The sequence below is a fragment of the Wolffia australiana genome, chromosome 4 (assembly GCF_029677425.1).
Source record: "Wolffia australiana isolate 7733 chromosome 4, ASM2967742v1".
Lineage (NCBI taxonomy): Eukaryota > Viridiplantae > Streptophyta > Magnoliopsida > Alismatales > Araceae > Wolffia > Wolffia australiana.
The window spans coordinates 22,175,709-22,194,012 of record NC_135838.1 but is presented as its reverse complement, the minus strand read 5'-3'; the positions used below and the strand labels follow the sequence as shown (position 1 = coordinate 22,194,012).

General features: G+C 46.3%; 3 protein-coding genes across 5 annotated transcripts; 1 reads left to right on the top strand and 2 right to left on the bottom strand.

Annotated features, from left to right (window-relative positions):
• Positions 1-232: 232 nt before the first annotated feature.
• Positions 233-5,352, top strand: XLG1 (extra-large G-protein 1). Its single transcript, XM_078574426.1, has 8 exons — positions 233-1,372; positions 1,785-1,922; positions 2,009-2,113; positions 2,212-2,397; positions 3,038-3,209; positions 3,610-3,854; positions 4,436-4,602; positions 4,693-5,352. The coding sequence occupies exons 1-8, from the start codon at positions 431-433 to the stop codon at positions 5,300-5,302; spliced, it is 2,565 nt and encodes an 854-aa protein (XP_078430552.1). The 5' UTR covers positions 233-430; the 3' UTR covers positions 5,303-5,352.
• LOC144702400 (proline-rich receptor-like protein kinase PERK3) lies at positions 5,318-10,479 on the bottom strand. Of its 2 annotated transcripts, none has more exons than XM_078574427.1 (8): positions 10,200-10,479; positions 9,203-9,448; positions 8,883-9,123; positions 8,421-8,818; positions 7,337-7,735; positions 6,744-6,901; positions 5,551-5,925; positions 5,318-5,482 (listed from the first exon to the last, which is right to left on the bottom strand). In XM_078574427.1, the coding sequence occupies exons 1-8, from the start codon at positions 10,204-10,206 to the stop codon at positions 5,357-5,359; spliced, it is 1,950 nt and encodes a 649-aa protein (XP_078430553.1). In that variant the 5' UTR covers positions 10,207-10,479; the 3' UTR covers positions 5,318-5,356. The 2 variants fall into 2 exon arrangements, with proteins under 2 accessions (XP_078430553.1, XP_078430554.1); XM_078574428.1 differs by having other exon boundaries at positions 10,160-10,478.
• RUS4 (root UVB sensitive protein (Protein of unknown function, DUF647)) lies at positions 10,343-14,028 on the bottom strand. 2 transcript variants are annotated; one of them, XM_078574431.1, is made up of 9 exons: positions 13,514-14,028; positions 12,913-13,059; positions 12,697-12,843; positions 12,533-12,595; positions 11,477-11,547; positions 11,289-11,394; positions 11,094-11,196; positions 10,865-11,016; positions 10,343-10,777 (listed from the first exon to the last, which is right to left on the bottom strand). In XM_078574431.1, the coding sequence occupies exons 1-9, from the start codon at positions 13,973-13,975 to the stop codon at positions 10,511-10,513; spliced, it is 1,518 nt and encodes a 505-aa protein (XP_078430557.1). In that variant the 5' UTR covers positions 13,976-14,028; the 3' UTR covers positions 10,343-10,510. The 2 variants fall into 2 exon arrangements, with proteins under 2 accessions (XP_078430557.1, XP_078430556.1); XM_078574430.1 differs by having other exon boundaries at positions 11,477-11,553; positions 13,514-14,027.
• Between the last annotated feature and the right edge of the window lie 4,276 nt (positions 14,029-18,304).

Genomic DNA, 18,304 nt, shown 5'->3' with positions numbered 1-18,304 from the left:
ATTCAATAACAGTTCTGGATTCGTCGGCTCCGAGCGATCGATCTCGATCCGACCGAAGAGTCAGTCGATAGGATGGTTGGTTGGATCGGTGGGGCCCACGGGTCGATCGAACCGGCTCGGGTCGGATAGTCAATGCCACGTCATTGATGGGTTGGACCCGGTGGGTCCGGATCCGGTGTAGATCCGAATTTGGCGTTGTTTATAACGGTTATAAGCGAAAATAAAGACGTTGGAAGAGGGGAGGAAAGCGAGGTGGGGTCTGGCGAGAAGAGGTCGCAGCCAGAGTGGGGACGGAGCTGCAGAGAAGAAGACGATGGCAGCCCTGCCATCGTCTTCTCCCCCTTCTTCTTCTTCTTCTTCTTCTTCTTCCGCCGTCGAAGACGACTCCCGGCGATTGATGAAGGTGGAGATGGATTGAAAGGGGGATTTGATGAAGATTAGGGCGGCGATGGAGGAAGATTGTTCCTTCGCGGAGGAGTACGATGGCCCGCCGATTTCATACGAGATTCCGCGGGCCATACCCATCGAGATGGACCGCATCCCCGTCGCTTCCATGGCGGCTGCCCCCAAATTGATCTCCCTCTGCGTTCCCGTCGTTCAGCCTCTGCCTTCGGCGGAGATCATCAAGCGACAGTCCTCCGAGGGCACCGAGTTCTGCCGGGTGGTGGTGTCGCCGACCTCTGTGATCGGGTTTGATCAGACCGCTGCGGAGCGGCCTGATTGTGATGTTTCCGGGGACATGGGTAGCACCTCTTCTGGAGCTCTGGATTGCTCTCCCGGCGTTCATGATGTCGGCAGCCACAGCGTCGATCAATCAGCGACGAGATCCGGCGGTGAATTCGCTTCCGCTTGCCCTGATGTTCGTCGGGAGAGGCCCGCTTCACGCTTCGAGGAAATCGAAGTGGAAAGCAGGGGGAGTGTTCATCACGAGAGAGGAGAAGGGTCGAATCAAAGGGTGAAAAAAGGGGCTTGCTACCGATGCCAGAGAGGTAGCAGGTTTACCGAGAAGGAGGCCTGCTTGGTTTGTGATTCCAAGTTCTGTAGCAGCTGTTTGTTGAAGGCGATGGGATCCATGCCCGAAGGAAGGAAGTGTGTTACTTGTATTGGATTACCCATTGATGATAGAAAGAGAGAGAATTTGGGCAAGTGTTCCCGGATGCTGAGAAAGCTTCTTAGCCCTCTGGAGTTAGAACAGGTCCTGAAAGCAGAGAAGTTTTCTGAGGCTAATCATTTTAGAGCCGAAAATGTGTTTGTGAATGGATGCCAACTAAGTCAGGAGGAGATGATATTGCTTCAGACTGCGCCCAACCCGCCTTCTAAGCTAAAGCCAGGCCGCTATTGGTACGACAGGGTGTCGGGATTCTGGGGAAAGGTAAATATGAAGATCTTATACTATGGGTGAATTCATTGATTTTTGCAACTGTTTATCTACTCTATCATCTGGGCTTGCGACTACTTATACATTAATAACTCGGTTGTTGTCTTAGATCACGTTAAGGTTGACATTCACGGACAGAACATCTACCAGAATATTACATGCTCATTGTTATGGATAGGGATGACGGAATGTGATGATATCGATAGCCATAGCTGTTACCGATACCATAATCGCTTTCATATTTTAGGATGACTGATACCGCTTATAACTAACGGTTATCGACAGGCAATCCCTAGCCAAACATAATCATATCTTTTTCTTTTTGGATGAACAGATAGGTAATGAAAATTCTTGCAATTTTGGAAATGTAACGACATGCTGTTGTTCAATCTGTTCAATTTGGCAGGAAGGACACAAACCGCAGAAGATCATCACTCCAAATTTAAATGTTGGGGGGAGCCTCATGACAGATGCGAGCAATGGGATGACTGGAGTCTACATAAATAATCGAGAGATCACCAAGCCAGAATTGCGGATGCTTCAGGTAATTTTCATTATTGATTTAAATCGATTGCGCATCAATTAGAAAAAGCTGAGTGCAGGTTTATAAACTTTATTCCATTAATGTAGTGGGCTGGGGTTCAGTGTGCTGGATGCCCTCATTTTTGGTTGAATGCCGACGGTTCATACCAGGAAGAGGGGCAGAGGAACATCAGAGGGAATTTATGGGATAAGGTCGGTGGTTTTCCTACTTAGACTTTTATAAGTTTTTGTTCACCCTTCTAGTTTATTGTCTCCCGTTTCTGGGTTTTCGCCTTACATTTTCTTTACAGGCTGGAATGAAGCTCGTATGTTCTGTCCTGTCGTTGCCCACTCCTTGTAAAGAGATTGTGATTTCTGGTGAAGAAGTCAACAGCGTGGCCAACGGAAATGTGCCTGACTACTTTCAACCAAAGGCATCTCAGAAGCTCCTTCTAATTGGTTATAGTCAATCAGGGTCGAGTACCATATTTAAGCAGGTATAGCTACGGTCAATTCTCGAGAAATATTTCTGTAACTTCTGTTTATTCCAGATCCAGAATTAAAGATTTATTCCTCTCGTTCAGATTGTGGTTCCTTTTCTTCATACGATTAATTCTTCATGACTTGCTATGAGCATCGTATTCTGGCACAAGATATATGACAACCAATCGTGTTTTTTTTCTCAATTACTAAATTTCGGAGCAAGAAAAGGACGCGACTTGATTGTTCTTTTTATTCTGGCATTTTTTTTCTTTCCCCTTGGACTGACGATTCTCCAGAGTAATTCCAGTGCACTTGTCAATCGTCCTTACATTGAAACTAAGTAGAATATTTCTGTCCCTTCGCTTAGTTGTAAAAATCCTTTTTGCTATATATTTTTTTTCCTGTCCACTGGACTAATGACTCTCCAGACTAATGACATGCACTCTTCAATCGTCCTTACATTGAAACTAAGGAGAATGTTTCTGTCATTTTGCTTAATTTTTAAAGTGCTTTGCTATCGTTTTTTTCCTCTCCACTGGACAAATGGCTCTCCTGAGTAATCACAGACACTCTTCAATAGTCCGTACATTAAAACCAACGAGAATACTTCTGTCTTTTTGCTTAATATTGAAAAGTGCTTTTGCAATTTTTCAGGCGAAACTCCTGTACCAGCCAGTTCCTTTCTCTGACGAAGAACGCGGAAGCATTAAAATCTTGATTCAGGCCAACATCTACAAATATCTTGGGATACTGCTGGAGGGACGTGAACGCTTTGAAGCAGAGAGCTTGAGAGAAATGAAGGAGAACCAGGACCAACAATCCTCGGGTATGAAGTTCGTCCAATATGCATTGAGCAATTTTTCGATTCTGGTGTCCCAAAAACTCGGAATATCTGTCACTATTTAGATCTTTTTTTCAGATCACAGAGAAATCTAATGCGAATAATATCGAGGTTTTCTCAACTGGAGAAGATTGTTCTTTTTTTTCTGTGACTTTCGCGTAAAACAATTATCGTAAACTTTGGATAGGATTTTGGGTTAAGGGTTTTAGTATTTGAATTTAAGTCTTAGGGTTAGTCTAAGGGCTTGGGAGCTAAGGTTTGGGTTTTAGTACTTGGGTTTTATCGTTAAGGTTGAGAACATAAACATTTACGAAAGAAAATCCATTTAAATTGGCCTTACGTCTCTATTTTATTACTGTTCATTGAAAGAACTGTTGTGACGCAGGAGTCGATTCTGATAGAAGCAAACTGAGGACACCGTACTCAATTGGTCCAAGGTTAAAATCTTTCTCTGATTGGCTACTCAAAGTTATCGAATCTGGGAACCTTGAAGCTATTTTCCCGGCCGCCACACGGGAATACTCTCCCCTGGTTGAGGAACTGTGGAAAGATCCTGCAATTCAGATTTCATATGAAAGGAGAAATGAATTGCCGAAGCTCCCTAGCAGCGCAAGTTACTTTCTGGAGCGGGTACGCCATGCAACCTATTTAACGCTTAGAAATACATTTTTTATAGTTTTTCAAAAGCATTTTATTTAACTCTTTAGCTGTTTTTTCGCTTTGATTATTCTCGTGCAATTTACTATCAAGAGCGGGTAGGCCATGCAACCTTCTGCCGTTGAGAAACAAATGTTTTTAGTTCATTTTAAAGCATTGTGTGTTACATTTTATGTTTTTCCTACTCCGATTAATGTTTTACAAATTAGACGTACTTCTATTCATTGACAGTATCTTTTGATTCGTGGGATCCGAAGTATCTGCTTTATTAGGTTGGGAGAATGCCTTCTGCGGTGGGTTATCAACCTACCCTTAGGTTCTTTGCAAGAAAGAATTACATCTAATCTTGAGCGTGTATGCCATGCAGCCTTCTCACGTTCAGATATACATATCTTTGTGTTTTTTGTTAGAAGCATTCTATGGTATATTTTGTGTTTTTTTATCCGATTAATGTTTTACCTGTTTCTTTCTCAAATACGTCTTTCTGATTCATTTTAAGTCCTATTTAAATCATTCTATGTTAAATTGTGCTCTTTTCTTATCTGATTATTTAGGTTGTTGATATATCAAGAGCGGAGTACGAACCTTCCCAGCTGGATATTCTGCATGCGGACGGAATAACATCGTCCAACGGTTTGACCAGCACCGACTTCGTCTTCCCCCATTCACCAGGCAGCTCGAGTGAGTTTGACGGGGACGATCACAACGAAGCGTGGGTTAGGTTAGTAGCCTTGAAACAATTTAAACATTAATTCACCAATTATCTTTATATTAAAAGGTATCATCTCTTGTATCGTCGATGGATGGGCAGGTACCAGCTCATTAGGGTCAACGCCAAGGGGCTGGGGGAGAATTACAAGTGGCTGGAGATGTTTGATGACATCAGGCTGGTCGTCTTCTGTGTGGCGTTGACCGACTATGACGAACTGATGGAGGACTCGGCCGGGGTGACACAGAACAAGATGCTGGAGAGCAGGCGCCTCTTCGAGAGCATTGTCTCCCACCCCACCATGGAGCACGTTGAGTTCCTCCTCGTATTGACGAAGCTGGACCTCCTCGACGAGAAGCTGGTCGTGTCGCCGTTGACCGCGTGTGACTGGTTCGCCGACTACCACCCCTTTGCAAGCCATCACCGCCGGGTCAGCAATGGCCGCCATGTCAGTCATAGCGCCTCCCCGCCACTGCAGGCCTTCCACTACATTGCCGCCAAGTTCAAGCAACTCTTCTCCTCGTTGACCGATGGCCGAAAGCTCTACGTCACCACCGGCAATGGCCTAGATCCCGAGTCAACTGACCGGGCGCTCCGCTACGCCCGTGAGGTCCTCAAGTGGGAGGACGAGCGGCTCCTCTACTCTGCAGCAGGCGCAGACGATGACGCCGAAGGAGCCTACAGCACAGACCCTGGCTCCCCCTTGGAGTGACATAGTCTCTCTCTCTTTTATTAAGTCAAAGTCAACCAATTCAAAGTCAACTGTTCAGAAGAGGAGGGCCTTGCGGACGGCATCATGGGCCATGCGCTGGGAGTGGCTTCCTCTGGGCCCAATTTCCCCGGGGCCCACCAGGTCGGCAACCATCCTCTCCCCTTCCAAGATTCTGATGACCTGCAGGGCCCCACCAGAACAGGTAAGGGGTAAAAGTCAACGAGGGAGGGAAAAGTCAACGGTCAGACCTGGGACATGGTAGGGCGGACGAGAGGGTCACGGCGGAGGCAGAGGGAGGCGGCGGTGGCCATGGCGGTGGCCTGGCGGGCAGTCTGGCTGGGGTCGAGCCAGGGGTCGAGTATCCGGCCCAGGGCAGAGGGGGTGGTCAGGGACGGGCGAGCCCAATCGCTCAGGAGCTGCTGGCCCTTAGCTCGACCCATGTCCACAGCCCGGCGGCCGGTGATCAGCTCGAGCAGCACCACGCCGAAGGCATAGATGTCCGCCTTCTCCGTCATCGCGCCGCTCTCGATGTACTCCGGCGCTAAGTACCCGAACTTGCCAATCATCCGAAGGTCCGTACCGTTCACCTCTGTCATCCACCTCCCCAGCCCATAGTCCCCAACCTTCACAAAACACCCCCATTAGAGAGATAGACACGTAGAGAGAGAGAGAAAGAGAGGTTGAGAGAGAGAGAGATGGGGAGAGATGGAGAGATGGAGAGAGGTGGAAAGAGAGAGAGTAAGGGAGAGATCGAGAGAGGTGGAAAGTGAGAGAGAGAGGTGGAAAGAGCGCGAGCCAGAGAGAAATAGAGATAGCCAGAGAGAGAAAGAAATGGAGAGAAAGAGATAGCCAGAGAGAGAGAAATGGAGAGAAAGAGATAGCCAGAGAGAGAGAAATGGAGAAAAAAAGAGAGAGCCAGAGAGAGAGAAATGGAGAAAAAAGAGAGAGCCAGAGAGAGAGAAATGGAGAAAAAAGAGAGAGCCAGAGAGAGAGAAATGGAGAAAAAAGAGAGAGCCAGAGAGAGAGAGAAATGGAGAAAGAGAGCCAGAGAGAGAGAGAAATGGAGAGAAAGAGAGAGATAGATGGAGAGAGAGAGAGAGGGAGCCAGAGAGATAGATGGAGAGAGAGAGAGAGGGAGCCAGAGAGAGATAGATGGAGAGAGAGAGAGCCAGAGAGAGATAGATGGGGAGAGAGAGAGAGGGAGCCAGAGAGAGATAGATGGAGAGAGAGAGAGAGAGAGAGCCAGAGAGAGATAGATGGAGAGAGAGAGAGCCAGAGAGAGATAGATGGAGAGAGAGAGAGCCAGAGAGAGAGACATGGAGAGAAAGAGAAAGCCAGAGAGAAATGGAGAGACAGAGAGCCAGAGAGAGAAATGGAGAGACAGAGAGAGCCAGAGAGAGAGAGATGGAGAGAGAGAGAGAGAGAGATGGAGAAATCGTACCAGAGGTTGAAAGTCATGGGTAAGGAGGATATTGCTGGGACGGACATCGTGGTGGACGAACCCGACCCGGCAGTCCTCGTGCAAGTATCGCAGTCCTCTGGCGGCCCCCATGGCGATCTTGACCCGCGCCGCCCAGTCCAGTGGCGGCGTGTTCCGGCCTATTTGCCCCACCAGGTCAGGGAAAGACGAAGACAAAAACAAAGACAAAGACAGAGAGAGAGATAGAGAGATAGAGAGATAGAGAGTAGTAGCAGTAGTAGTAACAAAGACAAAGAAAAACACAAAGAGAGAGAGATAGAGGGTACTAGCAGAAGTAGTAACAAAGACAAAGAGAAAGAGATAGTGATAGAGAGTAATAGCAGTAGTAGTAACAAAGACAAAGAAAACACAAAGAGAGAGAGATAGAGAGTAGTAGCAGTAGTAGTAACAAAGACAAAGACAAAGAGAGAGAGATAGAGAGTAGTAGCCGTAGTAACAAAGACTGACAAAGCGATAGAGATAGAGAATAGTAGCAGTACTAGTAACAAAGACAACGACAAAGAGAGAGGGATAGAGAGTAGATGTAGTAGTAGTCGCAGTAGTTGTAGCAGTACCGTGGAGATGAAGGGCGAGGGAGCCGTGGCACACGTACTCGTAGACAAGAACGCGGCGAGGGCCTTCAGCGCAGAACCCCAGCAGGAGCACGACGTGGCGGTGCTGCGCGCGGCTGAGCACCTCCACCTCGGCTCGGAACTCCTCGTCCTGCTCGCGGTCCGGCCCGGCCAGAGCCTTGAGCGTCTTCACCGCCACCACTCTGCCGTCGGCGAGAACCCCCCTGTGCACCCACCCCAGCCCCCCCTCCGCCACGAAGTTCCCCTCCGAGAAGCCCTCCGTCGCCGCCTCCAGCTCGCCGTACCCGAACCACCGCGCTGCCCGCCCGAACCCCGCCGCCTTCAGCCGGCACACCGAGCACAGCGCTGGTGCTACCTCCTCCACAATGGCGAAGCAGACCTCTGCAAGAATCCCCACAACTGGTGAGCCTTCGTCGAGGAAGAAGCGGAGCTGGGTGTATAGTTCCGGATTGTCCCGGACGTGGACGATGGACAGGACGGGACGAATTTCGTCCCATCCGACGTCCAGAGTAAGTTCAGGGATGAAGGATGGGATGGTTTTTCGTGCAACGATAAAAAAACCGTCCCGTCCAATCATACCGGGACGGTTTTTCGTCCTGTCCAGCCCTCCCGGGACGAATTTTCATCCCAGACGAAAAAAATCCATTTTATATTTTTAATATATTAATATAGATTTTTCCAAGTTTTTAAAGGGAAATATGGAGGAGAGAGAATGCAAATGGACATATGTACAATTAATTCTGAGCAGCATCAATTTGCACGCGTAAAAAAATACAAGGACCTTGATGCAAATTATCATATCGAAGCCACGTGGCGAGATCTCAACCGTCGGATGTGAATTCGGCAGTTTTTCGTCCACATCCGTCCGTCCATCGTCCGAGAACTCCGGACGGATGGTTTTTTTGTCCCACGGGACGAAAACCGTCCCTTCCGGTAGTCCCTGGGATGAATTTTCGTCCCGAAATTCATCCGCATCCTCAGACGGGACAATTTTTTCGTCCCGGGAAGAAAAAATCGTCCCGTTCGCATCCCTGAACTATAGCTGGGTGGGTCGGCCGTCTTGTACCTCCGGCGTTGAGCGCTCTTCTGGACCGGAGAAGAACCTCGCTGAAGAAAGGAGACGATCTGCCTGCGGTGGCGGTGCAGGAGCTCGATGACGACTGCCGGTACTCTCTCAGAAAGGAGACGAAGGAGCTGTCTTCTCCCCCGCTGCTCGCCGGAGTGGGGTGCTTGATCTTGGGGCTCTTCTGGTCGTCTTCCTCTTCTTCTTCTTCTTCTTCCTCGGGGCGCGGCGGAGAGCGACTGGGCTTGGCGGAGGGGGGAGTCAAACATGGCTGGGGCTTGTTCAGAGGGGCGGCGCCGCCGAGGTTCAGGCGGAGGACTTTGGCGTGGGAGCGCTTCATCAGGACAACGCTACAGTGAGGGAGCTCCGCTAAGCAACCCTTCACCTCCTGCTTCAGCTGCCTGCTTTGAAGAAACCGTTAAGTTCGTTGATGGGTTTTGGAGAATTATCAAGGGGGAGTGTTACCCGTCCAGGACGATCCAGTTAGCGCAGAGGAGTTTAGACTCGGCCGCCACCGTGCCGGTGGGCGGCGCCGCCGGGTCGCCGGCGATGACGACTTTGATCCGTATGTTGACCTCGCCGGGCTCGTCGAAGCCGTGGAATTGGAGGGCCATTTGGCCGCAGGACGCCGACACATCGCCCTTGCGTCGGCCGCCTCTTGAAACGCTGTTAAGCTTCGGGAAGCTCCATTGCCATCTTCTCTGCTCTGCTCCGCCCAGCCGACGACGTTATCTTCTAGAATCTAGAGAGAGAGATGAAGATAAAGGAGAGAGAGTGTGAGATACCTCTGGAGTTGCCGATAATGGCGAGGAGGGTGACGAAGTCACCGGGTCGGACGATGTGGGTGAGCGCCCAAGCCAGGGGAGTCTTTGTTATCTCCTTCTCCGCCTTCACCGCCACCACCACCACGTTCTCCGCCGTGGGATTTCTCTGCCCAGCTCCGGCCATCTCTCTCTCTGTGTCTCTCGCTCTCTCTACACTCTTATTCGAGCCATCTCCCACCAGTCCAAGAACGATACTAAATTCTGCCCCTGGCCCGACATGAAGAAACGAGTAAATTAGCCTTCATACGTATGCAGTCATCATCAGAGAGAGAGAGAGAGAGAGACAGATGGAGATATACTGCAAGAGAGAGAAAAGAGAGAGACAGATACTGAAAGAGAGAGAGAGAGAGACAGACTGAAAATGTGAGAGAGAGGGGTAGAGAGCGAGACAGACGTAGAGAGAAGGGGCCGATACTGGGGGAGAGACATTCAGATAGACAGATTCTTATATAGAGATGGGGGGAGAGAGAGACATACAGATTAACAGATTCTGATGTAGAGAGGAGAGAGACGCAGATCGACGAATTCTGAGAGAGAGAGAGAGAGAGATACCGAGAGGGAGAGAGATAGAGAGAAAGGGAGAGGAAGAGATGGGAGGGGGGTGAGAGGCATACAGATAGATACTGAAAGAGGGGAGAATGGGAGACATAAAGATAGATACTGAGAGAGAGAGGGTGCAGAGATAGACATACAGATAGATACAGAGAGAGAGAGTGCAGAGATAAACATATAGATAGATACAAAGAGTGAGGTGATAGAGAGAGACAGACAGAGAGATACTGACTCAGAGAGGGGGATAGAGAGAGTAAGATAAATACTAAGAGAGGAGACGGAGAGGGAGAGAGAGGAGAGGGTGCGAGAGAGATGGAAGAGAGAGAAAGAGGGAAGAGAGAGAGAGAGAGAGATAATGGTCCAAACCTGATGATCTGGAACTCTGGCAGAGGGATGCACTGGGTACCTGCCATGGTGGGCCAAGACAAGCTGTTGGCTTGGAAGCTCTCTCCCTCTGCAGCCCCCGCGGTCAACCCCCTTCCTCCCTTACCTGCACTGGTAAACACCAAAGACGGGACGCCAAAGCCAGAGATAGAAAACAAAACAAAGAAAAAAAAAAAAAAAACACAACTTTTATAGCCATCGATCCATCCAAGCAGACAAATCCCAACTCGCCTTCATAATGGCTTCGCCCAATAGCCAATAACTCCCACCGCGACAACCGCCAGCCTGTATCCCGTCACCGCTATCTCCTCCTCCGCCCCTTCCTTAGCCAAATTAGCCTTCCTCCACTAGACTGTACCTCGCCTGCTCTTCAGAAGTCAAAAGAACGTTCTTTGTCGCCCACCCTTGTTTTCTCAGCTCCGCCGCCACGGCGGTAACGTCCTCCGCCGCCCGCCGCCGGGTCTCCGCCGCTAACCTCGCCCACTCCGCCGCCGCTACGCCGCCGCCGGCGAGCTCTCGCCTTATTAAACACGCCTGCAGTACACCCAAAATGACCTCCGACGTGCCCCCCCCTTCCCGAAACGACACAAGGATTCTCTCCTGCAGCGTAAAACCCAGATAAAACCCTGCTCTAGAGAGAGAAACACAGAGAAAACTTAGAGAGAGAGAGAGGTTGAAGTGGGTCACCTTGGGTTTCCTCGTCCACCTCTTGAGAGCAGTCTCCACAGAGATAAAATACGGTTCTTCTTCGCCCAGGCACTGCAGAGATGGCAAGGAGAAGGCAGCAGTCTTGAATCGGGGGTCAACGCAGCCTATTCTGATCGGCCATGGTTTGTTTCCTGTCAATGGGAACGTTGACTTTGACGTTGAATTTCAGACTGGGAGAGAGCCCGAGAATTGGGACCGGTAAACCCACCTTCTTGGTTCAGTAAGTCAATGCCTTCTTCCTCGTTGACCTCTGCTGGAGAAGGAATGCGCCCAGACTGAATCCATGCGTCCATGATGATCTCTAACCTGTTCTGGATGAACGCAGAAGAAGAATAAGCATAATCATAATAAGATAATGAAGAAGAAGAAGAAGAAGAAGAGAGGGGAGAAGTTTTTGACCAACCTTAGTCAACGTGTGCAGGTGGACGTGTTTGAGAGCTTGGTAGATGGCGAACAGCTCCACTGCAGCGAAGATTGGGTAGATTGCGAGGTTGACCCCTAATTGGAATCTGCATAGAGTTTCGGTTCTTTTAGAAAATTCAGATGGAATCGCCATCAAGCAAGGGTAGAGAGAAGATTCGGACTTCCCACCTTCTGTTCTTCCCGCATAGGGCATTCAGCAGAGCGGCGAGGACAAGGCCCAGATTGTCGAAACACACCGTCTGGAGCTGAACCACCGTAAAGAATTATCCTACAAAGAACATTAGACTGGATAGAGAGAGAAAGAGATAGAGAGAGATAGAGAGAGAGCAAGGGGGAAAGGGAGAGGGAGGGTTTAGGAGAGTGGGAGAGAGATATTAAGAGAGAGAAGGAGAGGCAGATAGATATTGAGAGAAAGAGATACAGATAGAGATTGAGCGGGAGAGAGTGTGAGGGAGAGGCAGAAATATATTAACAGAGAGAGGCAGATTGAGATTAAGAGAGAGACGAGACCGAGAGAGAGGCAGATAGAGATTAAGGTAGTGTGAGAGCGGCAGATAGAGATTAAGATAGTGTGAGAGCGGCAGATAGAGATTAAGATAGTGTGAGAGCGGCAGATAGAGATTAAGATAGTGTGAGAGCGGCAGATAGAGTTTGAGATAGTGTGAGAGCGGCAGATAGAGATTAAGATAGTGTGAGAGCGGCAGATAGAGATTAAGATAGTGTGAGAGCGGCAGATAGAGATTAAGATAGTGTGAGAGCGGCAGATAGAGTTTGAGATAGTGTGAGAGCGGCAGATAGAGATTAAGATAGTGTGAGAGCGGCAGATAGAGATTAAGATAGTGTGAGAGCGGCAGATAGAGATTAAGATAGTGTGAGAGCGGCAGATAGAGATTAAGATACTGTGAGAGCGGCAGGTAGAGATTAAGATAGTGTAAGAGCGGCATATAGAGATTAAGAGAGAGAGAGAGAAAGAGAGAAAGAGAGAGGGATTAAGAGAGAGTGAGGGAGGCAAATAGAGATTGAGAGAGAGAGAGAGAGGAAGAAAGAGATTAAGAGAGAGAGAAGCAGATCAAGATTAAGGGAGAATGAGAGATAAGAGAGCGGGAGAGAAGGAGATTAAGAAAGCAAGAGCGAAGCCCACAGAGATTGAGTGAGAGAGAGGCAGGTAGGAGATTAAGTGAGAGATGGAGGCAGGTAGAGATCAAGAGAGAGAGAGAGGTTCACCTGTGCCTTTGCAGAAACCTCACCAATGTTGTCGGCAACGGCGAAGCTGCGATGGATGGCAGACTGTCAAGGCAAAAAAAATCTGAACTGAGAGATTTCAAGAGAAAGAAGCAATGATTTGAGAGAATCTTTCCAGCTGGAAGATCAGTTGAGAGTGAGCATACCCCAGTAGCCATGTAAGCCGCAAGACTGATGGATTTTGCCACATTGGCCAAAGTCGCAAGAAGCAAGAACTGGTGCGGGAAGAGTGGAGTCAGAAGCTCGATCCCAATGCTCAGGCTGAACAGGATAGAGCTCGAAAATCTGACCCTCTGACCAAATATATGAACTTCATTGGATGCTTGGAAACGAAACCCCGGGGTTCATTAAGTCAACAGTACCTTAAGATTTGTGTCAAATGCCGATCCAAGGCTAGCGGTGTAAATGCATCGGCTGAGCCTTCCTAGTCCATCTTTCAGCAGCCAGTTTAACGCCGCTGCGGAGGAGAGCGCATGCGATGATCCAATCCCTATTGCCCTAAACATTGCCTGCATCGATCCAACAAGGGAAATTTTCAAGCGAGATAGAGGTAAATTCTGGTTCTACATCGGAGAGGAGATGTAGTTGAAACGGGTTTTGGTTGGTATTGGAAAATTCAAACAGAGAGTGGATTGAAGTGGATTGTGATCGCCACTGGAAAATTCAAAATTGGCAAACATAAGTCCCAAAACGGAGAATGAATGTAACCTTGAACGGAATTTGGTTGGTATTGGAAAATTCATACAGAAAATACATTTCGACATCGGGGAATCAATGTACTAGAAATGGATTTTGGTTGGTATTGGGAATATAGATCGGAGAATCAAAGTATTTGAAGCGGGTTCTGGTTGTTTTTGGAGAATTCTAATTGGGCATACATAAATTCCACCTCGGAGAAGTAATATAACTGAAATGGATTTTGGTCGGTATTGAGGGGGAAAAAAAAAATCAAATTTTGAGTACCTGCGTGGCGAGGACGTGAAGAGAGGAGCTTAAAAGCCGATGAACGAACTTCCACCGAAGATAACCCATGTAATTCTCCGGGACTTGTGTCGGGACGAACAATTCCCGAACCAGCCGCGATAATCCTACAGTAAAACGCTCGCCTGTCGCCGGGCTCGCCCGATCCAAATCAACAAGGGAGAGATTCGCACCATCCCAGACGCAGCGGGACGACTTCCCGGACCTCCTCACGACCACGGGGAGCAAAACAGGCTTCTGTTCCCCGTCGCCATCCCCGTCCCCGACCATGAACTCGCAAGTGAGCCTCGAAGCATCGTAAGAAGCTGCAGACCTCTCGCTGGGGAAGCGGACGATCGATTTCTCGTCTCCGGAGCTCAATCTGGTCGATCGACGGTCGCCAGCCGCCCCGATTTCCTTCCATGGGCGAGCTGCGCGACGATGGAGGTGCGAGAGAGACTCCATGAATTCTCTCCAGGAAGCGGGAATGTTATAACCACATATCTGGAAAGAACAAAAACAAGAGAAAAACCCTATTTATCGATTTCATTTACCGCCAAAACAGTGACACTTTCAAAATTAACGACCGTTGACCTCCAGCATTCCTGATAATTCCCCAGAGTCAACTCGTTGACCTCAAAGTCAATGATATCACTGCACAGTCAACGGCTGAGGTATTGTAGGAATTGTGTGGTTGCTAAGTAGGGTTTTGGACCTTCTTCTTTTAGAATTGGATTGGGTCCTGGGTCCTACTGAACTGAAGTTGTCAATTAAACTACTAGTTTTAAAACAATAGAGAAGGAAAATGTGAATATTGTTATATTACAAAAGTCTTAAATCCACGCTGACTGAGCTGTGGGGAATGGGGAGGGGTGGTCTGGAAGCATTGGGGATGGAAACGTGGGGAAGGGATGAGAAAATAAGGGAATTGGGCAGAGGCTGGTGGAGATAGATACACACACACACAAAAACATATATATATATATATATATATATATATATATATATATATTGAGAGAGAAAGAGGGAGAGAGAGAAAGGAAGGGAAAGAGGGAGAGAGAGAGAGGAGGGAGGGAGAGAGAGAAAGAGGGAGAGATATATATTGAGATTAAAATCTCCATTCATATGCATAGGGTTCTCGGCCAAACTAGTATTTGAGAAAACTTCAAGTGTAACGTATCTTAAAGAGGTAGGATGCTTATTTACCCACTGAGTAACAGCCACATCAGGGTATCTTTGTGATATATTCAATTTCCCCTTTTCAGTATTGTCTAGAGTATCAGGATTAGTACCAACATTTGCCCCTTAATTGTGTAACTTGTCCATGCTTCAGACTCCTAGCTTGGTCGTGTGATTCTCCATACCATTATAACATTATTTTTCATTGTTAACAATCCTCAACTTCTTTGTAGGTCTATTTTTTGAACCTTCTAGACGATGAATCTGGGTCACTGGCTACGTTTGGGCAGCTCCATGATGGGTAAGTCAGTGGGCTTTTGCTCAACCATCTTTGGTGAAACCATCTTAGTATCGCCTAGCTTGAAGTGAAACCCATCATACTTGGAATCTTCCAAATACCTTTTCCTTTTTCTTCACCTAGCAGTGACCTTTGCCATATCTATCTCAAATGTCTCCTCATGATGGAAAAAAATGATAATCAAATGGACAATTTTACCTTATGCTATCTTCTTGAAATAAACTCTGTATCAAATCAGTGTAGTTCTGAGTCAGAATGAGAGGGGGATACAAGATTGTTTGGACAATGGTAATACCAGAATTACTGAACACGGGATATCGGGACTAAGGATCGAGCAATCATTCCTTCTTCATGTAGGCACCTCCTGCTCTCTACCCTTTCCTCATACTGAACGAGACCTCAATTGTTTCTTGACTTGATGGCTGTTACCTCCTTGAACTTTATTTTTAGGCTCAGTGGCCCCTTATTCTTCTTGAACCTTATTCATTTATTTGCCTGCCTATGATATTTTTCTTGAAAAGAACATATCAATACTCCTCCCCATAGACTTTTATCTTGTCCTAAAGGTCAAATTGAGGAAAAGAGCTCTGAAGTAAGTTTTCTCCCTCCCACATGGCTTCACATTCTGGTAGATTTAACCACTTCACCAGCACTTTCGACCCGTGCAAAGTCTTGCTTGCTTGGAGAATGTCCTCTTGAAAAACCTACCATTCGAATTATGATGTTATAAAATAACAAAGTTGTTGTGCAATGTGTTTCTCCTAGGGACCTATTTCATGGTGTTGTGTGAAATACTGGATGCAGAGTTCAAGATGCCGACAAATCTTAGTGATTGACAACCAGACCATTCTTTCTAAGGATTTTGAATGAACAGAAAGCTTTGGGCTCAACTTTTTCAAAAGCCCATTTCTCTAGGGATTTCATCATATAAGCTTGATTTTGTAGGTAAACCAGCTCATCTTCCTTAAAGGATGTATCTCTTCTATGTTTTCTGCCTAGAATTTCATCCTAGAATGCAACTTGTTCAGATGTGCCTTCATATTTGTTAGTATCAAATCTCTTTATTTTAATAACTGATCTGTGGAGTCAAATGGGACTGCTCGTGACCCATATCTGAGTAAGGCAGGAGGATATCTCCCATATACAGCCTAAAATGGAGATGTACTGATAGATGTATATAAGGATTCATTATAATTGAATTCAACTCAATGAAGTCATTGCCTCCAATTTTTTGGAGATGTATTGATAGATGTAGCCTTCCAATACTTTGTTAGTGACCTCCATTTTCCCATTTTTTTGGATGGTATGAAGAACTGATCTTTAACTTAGTGCCTTGAAGTTTATGTAGTTCCTTCCAGAAGTTACTTGTGAATAGGTTCCCTCTAACAAAATAATTGATTTTCTAATTCCATGTAATTTGATAATTTCTTAGGTAAGTAAGACTGTAATGGAATCGGCCGAGTAGGGTGTTTGACTACTGAATAATGATTACATTTACTTAGTTTTTCCACTGTTACCATTACTGAATCAAAGCCATGAGATTTTGGTAATCCTTCAATGAAGTCCATGATGGATATTATGTGGCCGTCAAGCCAATCACACTACCAAGTTTATTTAAGTTCATTGAATAAAATATTATGTTCATTATTATTCCGTGTGATGTTTATAATGAAGCCCATGAAAACATGCAATGACTTAGTGAATTATGATGATATCGTAAAACAATGATCACTAGCCTTTATACATATATTCTAAATATTACTATTCGATGGATAGTCGAGAGAGACATCAAACTATCCAGATAGAATAACACTAGCTAATCCTACTTATATAATAACTATATCTGATCGTGTGGCTATAAGTGTGGTGACACAAGGACAAATAGTGGGTACTCTTTGGAGAAAGAGTTCATTGAATTGAACCGTATGAATCCCTGAATGGTATTATCCCTAAACGTCAATCAGGTTGATTCAAGTCGCAGTTGTATAAGTGATCCACTGACCTGAGACACCAAGGACATCTCATGAGTGGAGGACTACATTTTGACTATGACTTACGAGCCTCTAATCATGGGATTAAAATAAGTTATAGATTAGATGTAGTAAGAAGATTAAGGAGATGATTGAGTGGTCAAGATGGGATCATCCGCCCTCGGCATAAGAGGAGATCAACTCAAGGAAGACGATACAGAAAAATTCCTGGCCAAGATAGTGAGGATATTAGAGACGGCGTTCTCCAATGATCCCCGTTACGCATCAGTAGTAATCGAATGATAAATTAGGGTTTGACGATAAACCATACCCTAAGTCATTCGAGTGTCTCGCGTGGATGATGGATTATACATATACGGTAACCGATGACAGTAAAGGTTCCATGGGAGAGTTTAACACTACTAGATATCTTCTAGAGGATGAGGTGTAGCTAGGCACCCCATAGGTTGGAAACTTAACCAATCAATTGGGTTAAATTGATCTTTATTTAATTAATATATATGTTGATATATTTAATTAATAAGGTTGGTCAATAATTATTATTGCGCCACTAAAGTTATTAACTAGAAAATACATATGCCTAGAAGGTCACACACATAAGGTCATAAGGGCCTCGGTGGATATACTTTACTTTAAGGGTTTTTGAGAAAAACATTAAGTGAAATATAAAGAGGGAAATGGCTCTCATTTTAAGCACCCATGCAAGCCAGATTTGAGAGCCCCTCACTTTCTCCACTCTCTTCTCCACTCATCCAAGGAGAGTGTCTTCATGGTGAGAAGATCTTCTAGATTTCCAAGAAGAGTTGAAGAAGAAGACGTGGAGATCCAAGCGCCAAGTGATCACGTGGATACTTTTAGAGGCCGAGCATTTGAACAACTTTTGAACGATCTTGAGGCGACAAATTCAAGGGTGGAATGAGTTCCCAAAATTGTACATTCAATGTATTATTTTAAATATCGATTATGAATCGATCGACACACTTCCGCATCCATAGAAACATGTTTTCCGTTGACAAACCAAGGCACCGAACCCAACAGTCCATAGTGATGTCAACCCCTATTTGATTGAGAATATTGATTGAGAATAAGGAATGGTTATAGAAGTCCAAATGTTGGTATCATTTATACTTTATGTTGTTGACATATTTGACAGTAGTTGACGTGCATCTTGATTACCTTCCTCATTCCCTGCCAAAATAGTTGTCACGTTATTCTTTTGGTAGTTCTTTGAAGCTTATCATGGCCCCCAATTCTGGAATCATAGAATTCTTTCAACCCTAATGGTATTAAGGATTAGTTTTCAATAGGCACAGTGCAATCTTTGTA

Bases quoted from the DNA above. Each gene is read 5' to 3' on its own strand.
- LOC144702400 (XM_078574427.1), bottom strand. The intron at 8,819-8,882 runs GTAACACTCCCC...TCTTCAAAGCAG, and splicing joins AACTGGATCGTCCTGGACGG to GCAGCTGAAGCAGGAGGTGA. The intron at 5,926-6,743 runs GTACGATTTCTC...TGTTTTGTGAAG, and splicing joins CCCATGACTTTCAACCTCTG to GTTGGGGACTATGGGCTGGG.
- RUS4 (XM_078574430.1), bottom strand. From the start codon at position 13,975: ATGGAGTCTCTCTCGCACCTCCATCGTCGCGCAGCTCGCCCATGGAAG. The intron at 13,060-13,513 runs GTACTCAAAATT...GGATCGATGCAG, and splicing joins TTCACGTCCTCGCCACGCAG to GCAATGTTTAGGGCAATAGG. The intron at 12,844-12,912 runs GTACTGTTGACT...ATATTTGGTCAG, and splicing joins CATTTGACACAAATCTTAAG to AGGGTCAGATTTTCGAGCTC.
- XLG1 (XM_078574426.1), top strand. From the start codon at position 431: ATGAAGATTAGGGCGGCGATGGAGGAAGATTGTTCCTTCGCGGAGGAG. The intron at 1,373-1,784 runs GTAAATATGAAG...TCAATTTGGCAG, and splicing joins TGTCGGGATTCTGGGGAAAG to GAAGGACACAAACCGCAGAA. The intron at 3,210-3,609 runs GTATGAAGTTCG...GTTGTGACGCAG, and splicing joins CCAGGACCAACAATCCTCGG to GAGTCGATTCTGATAGAAGC.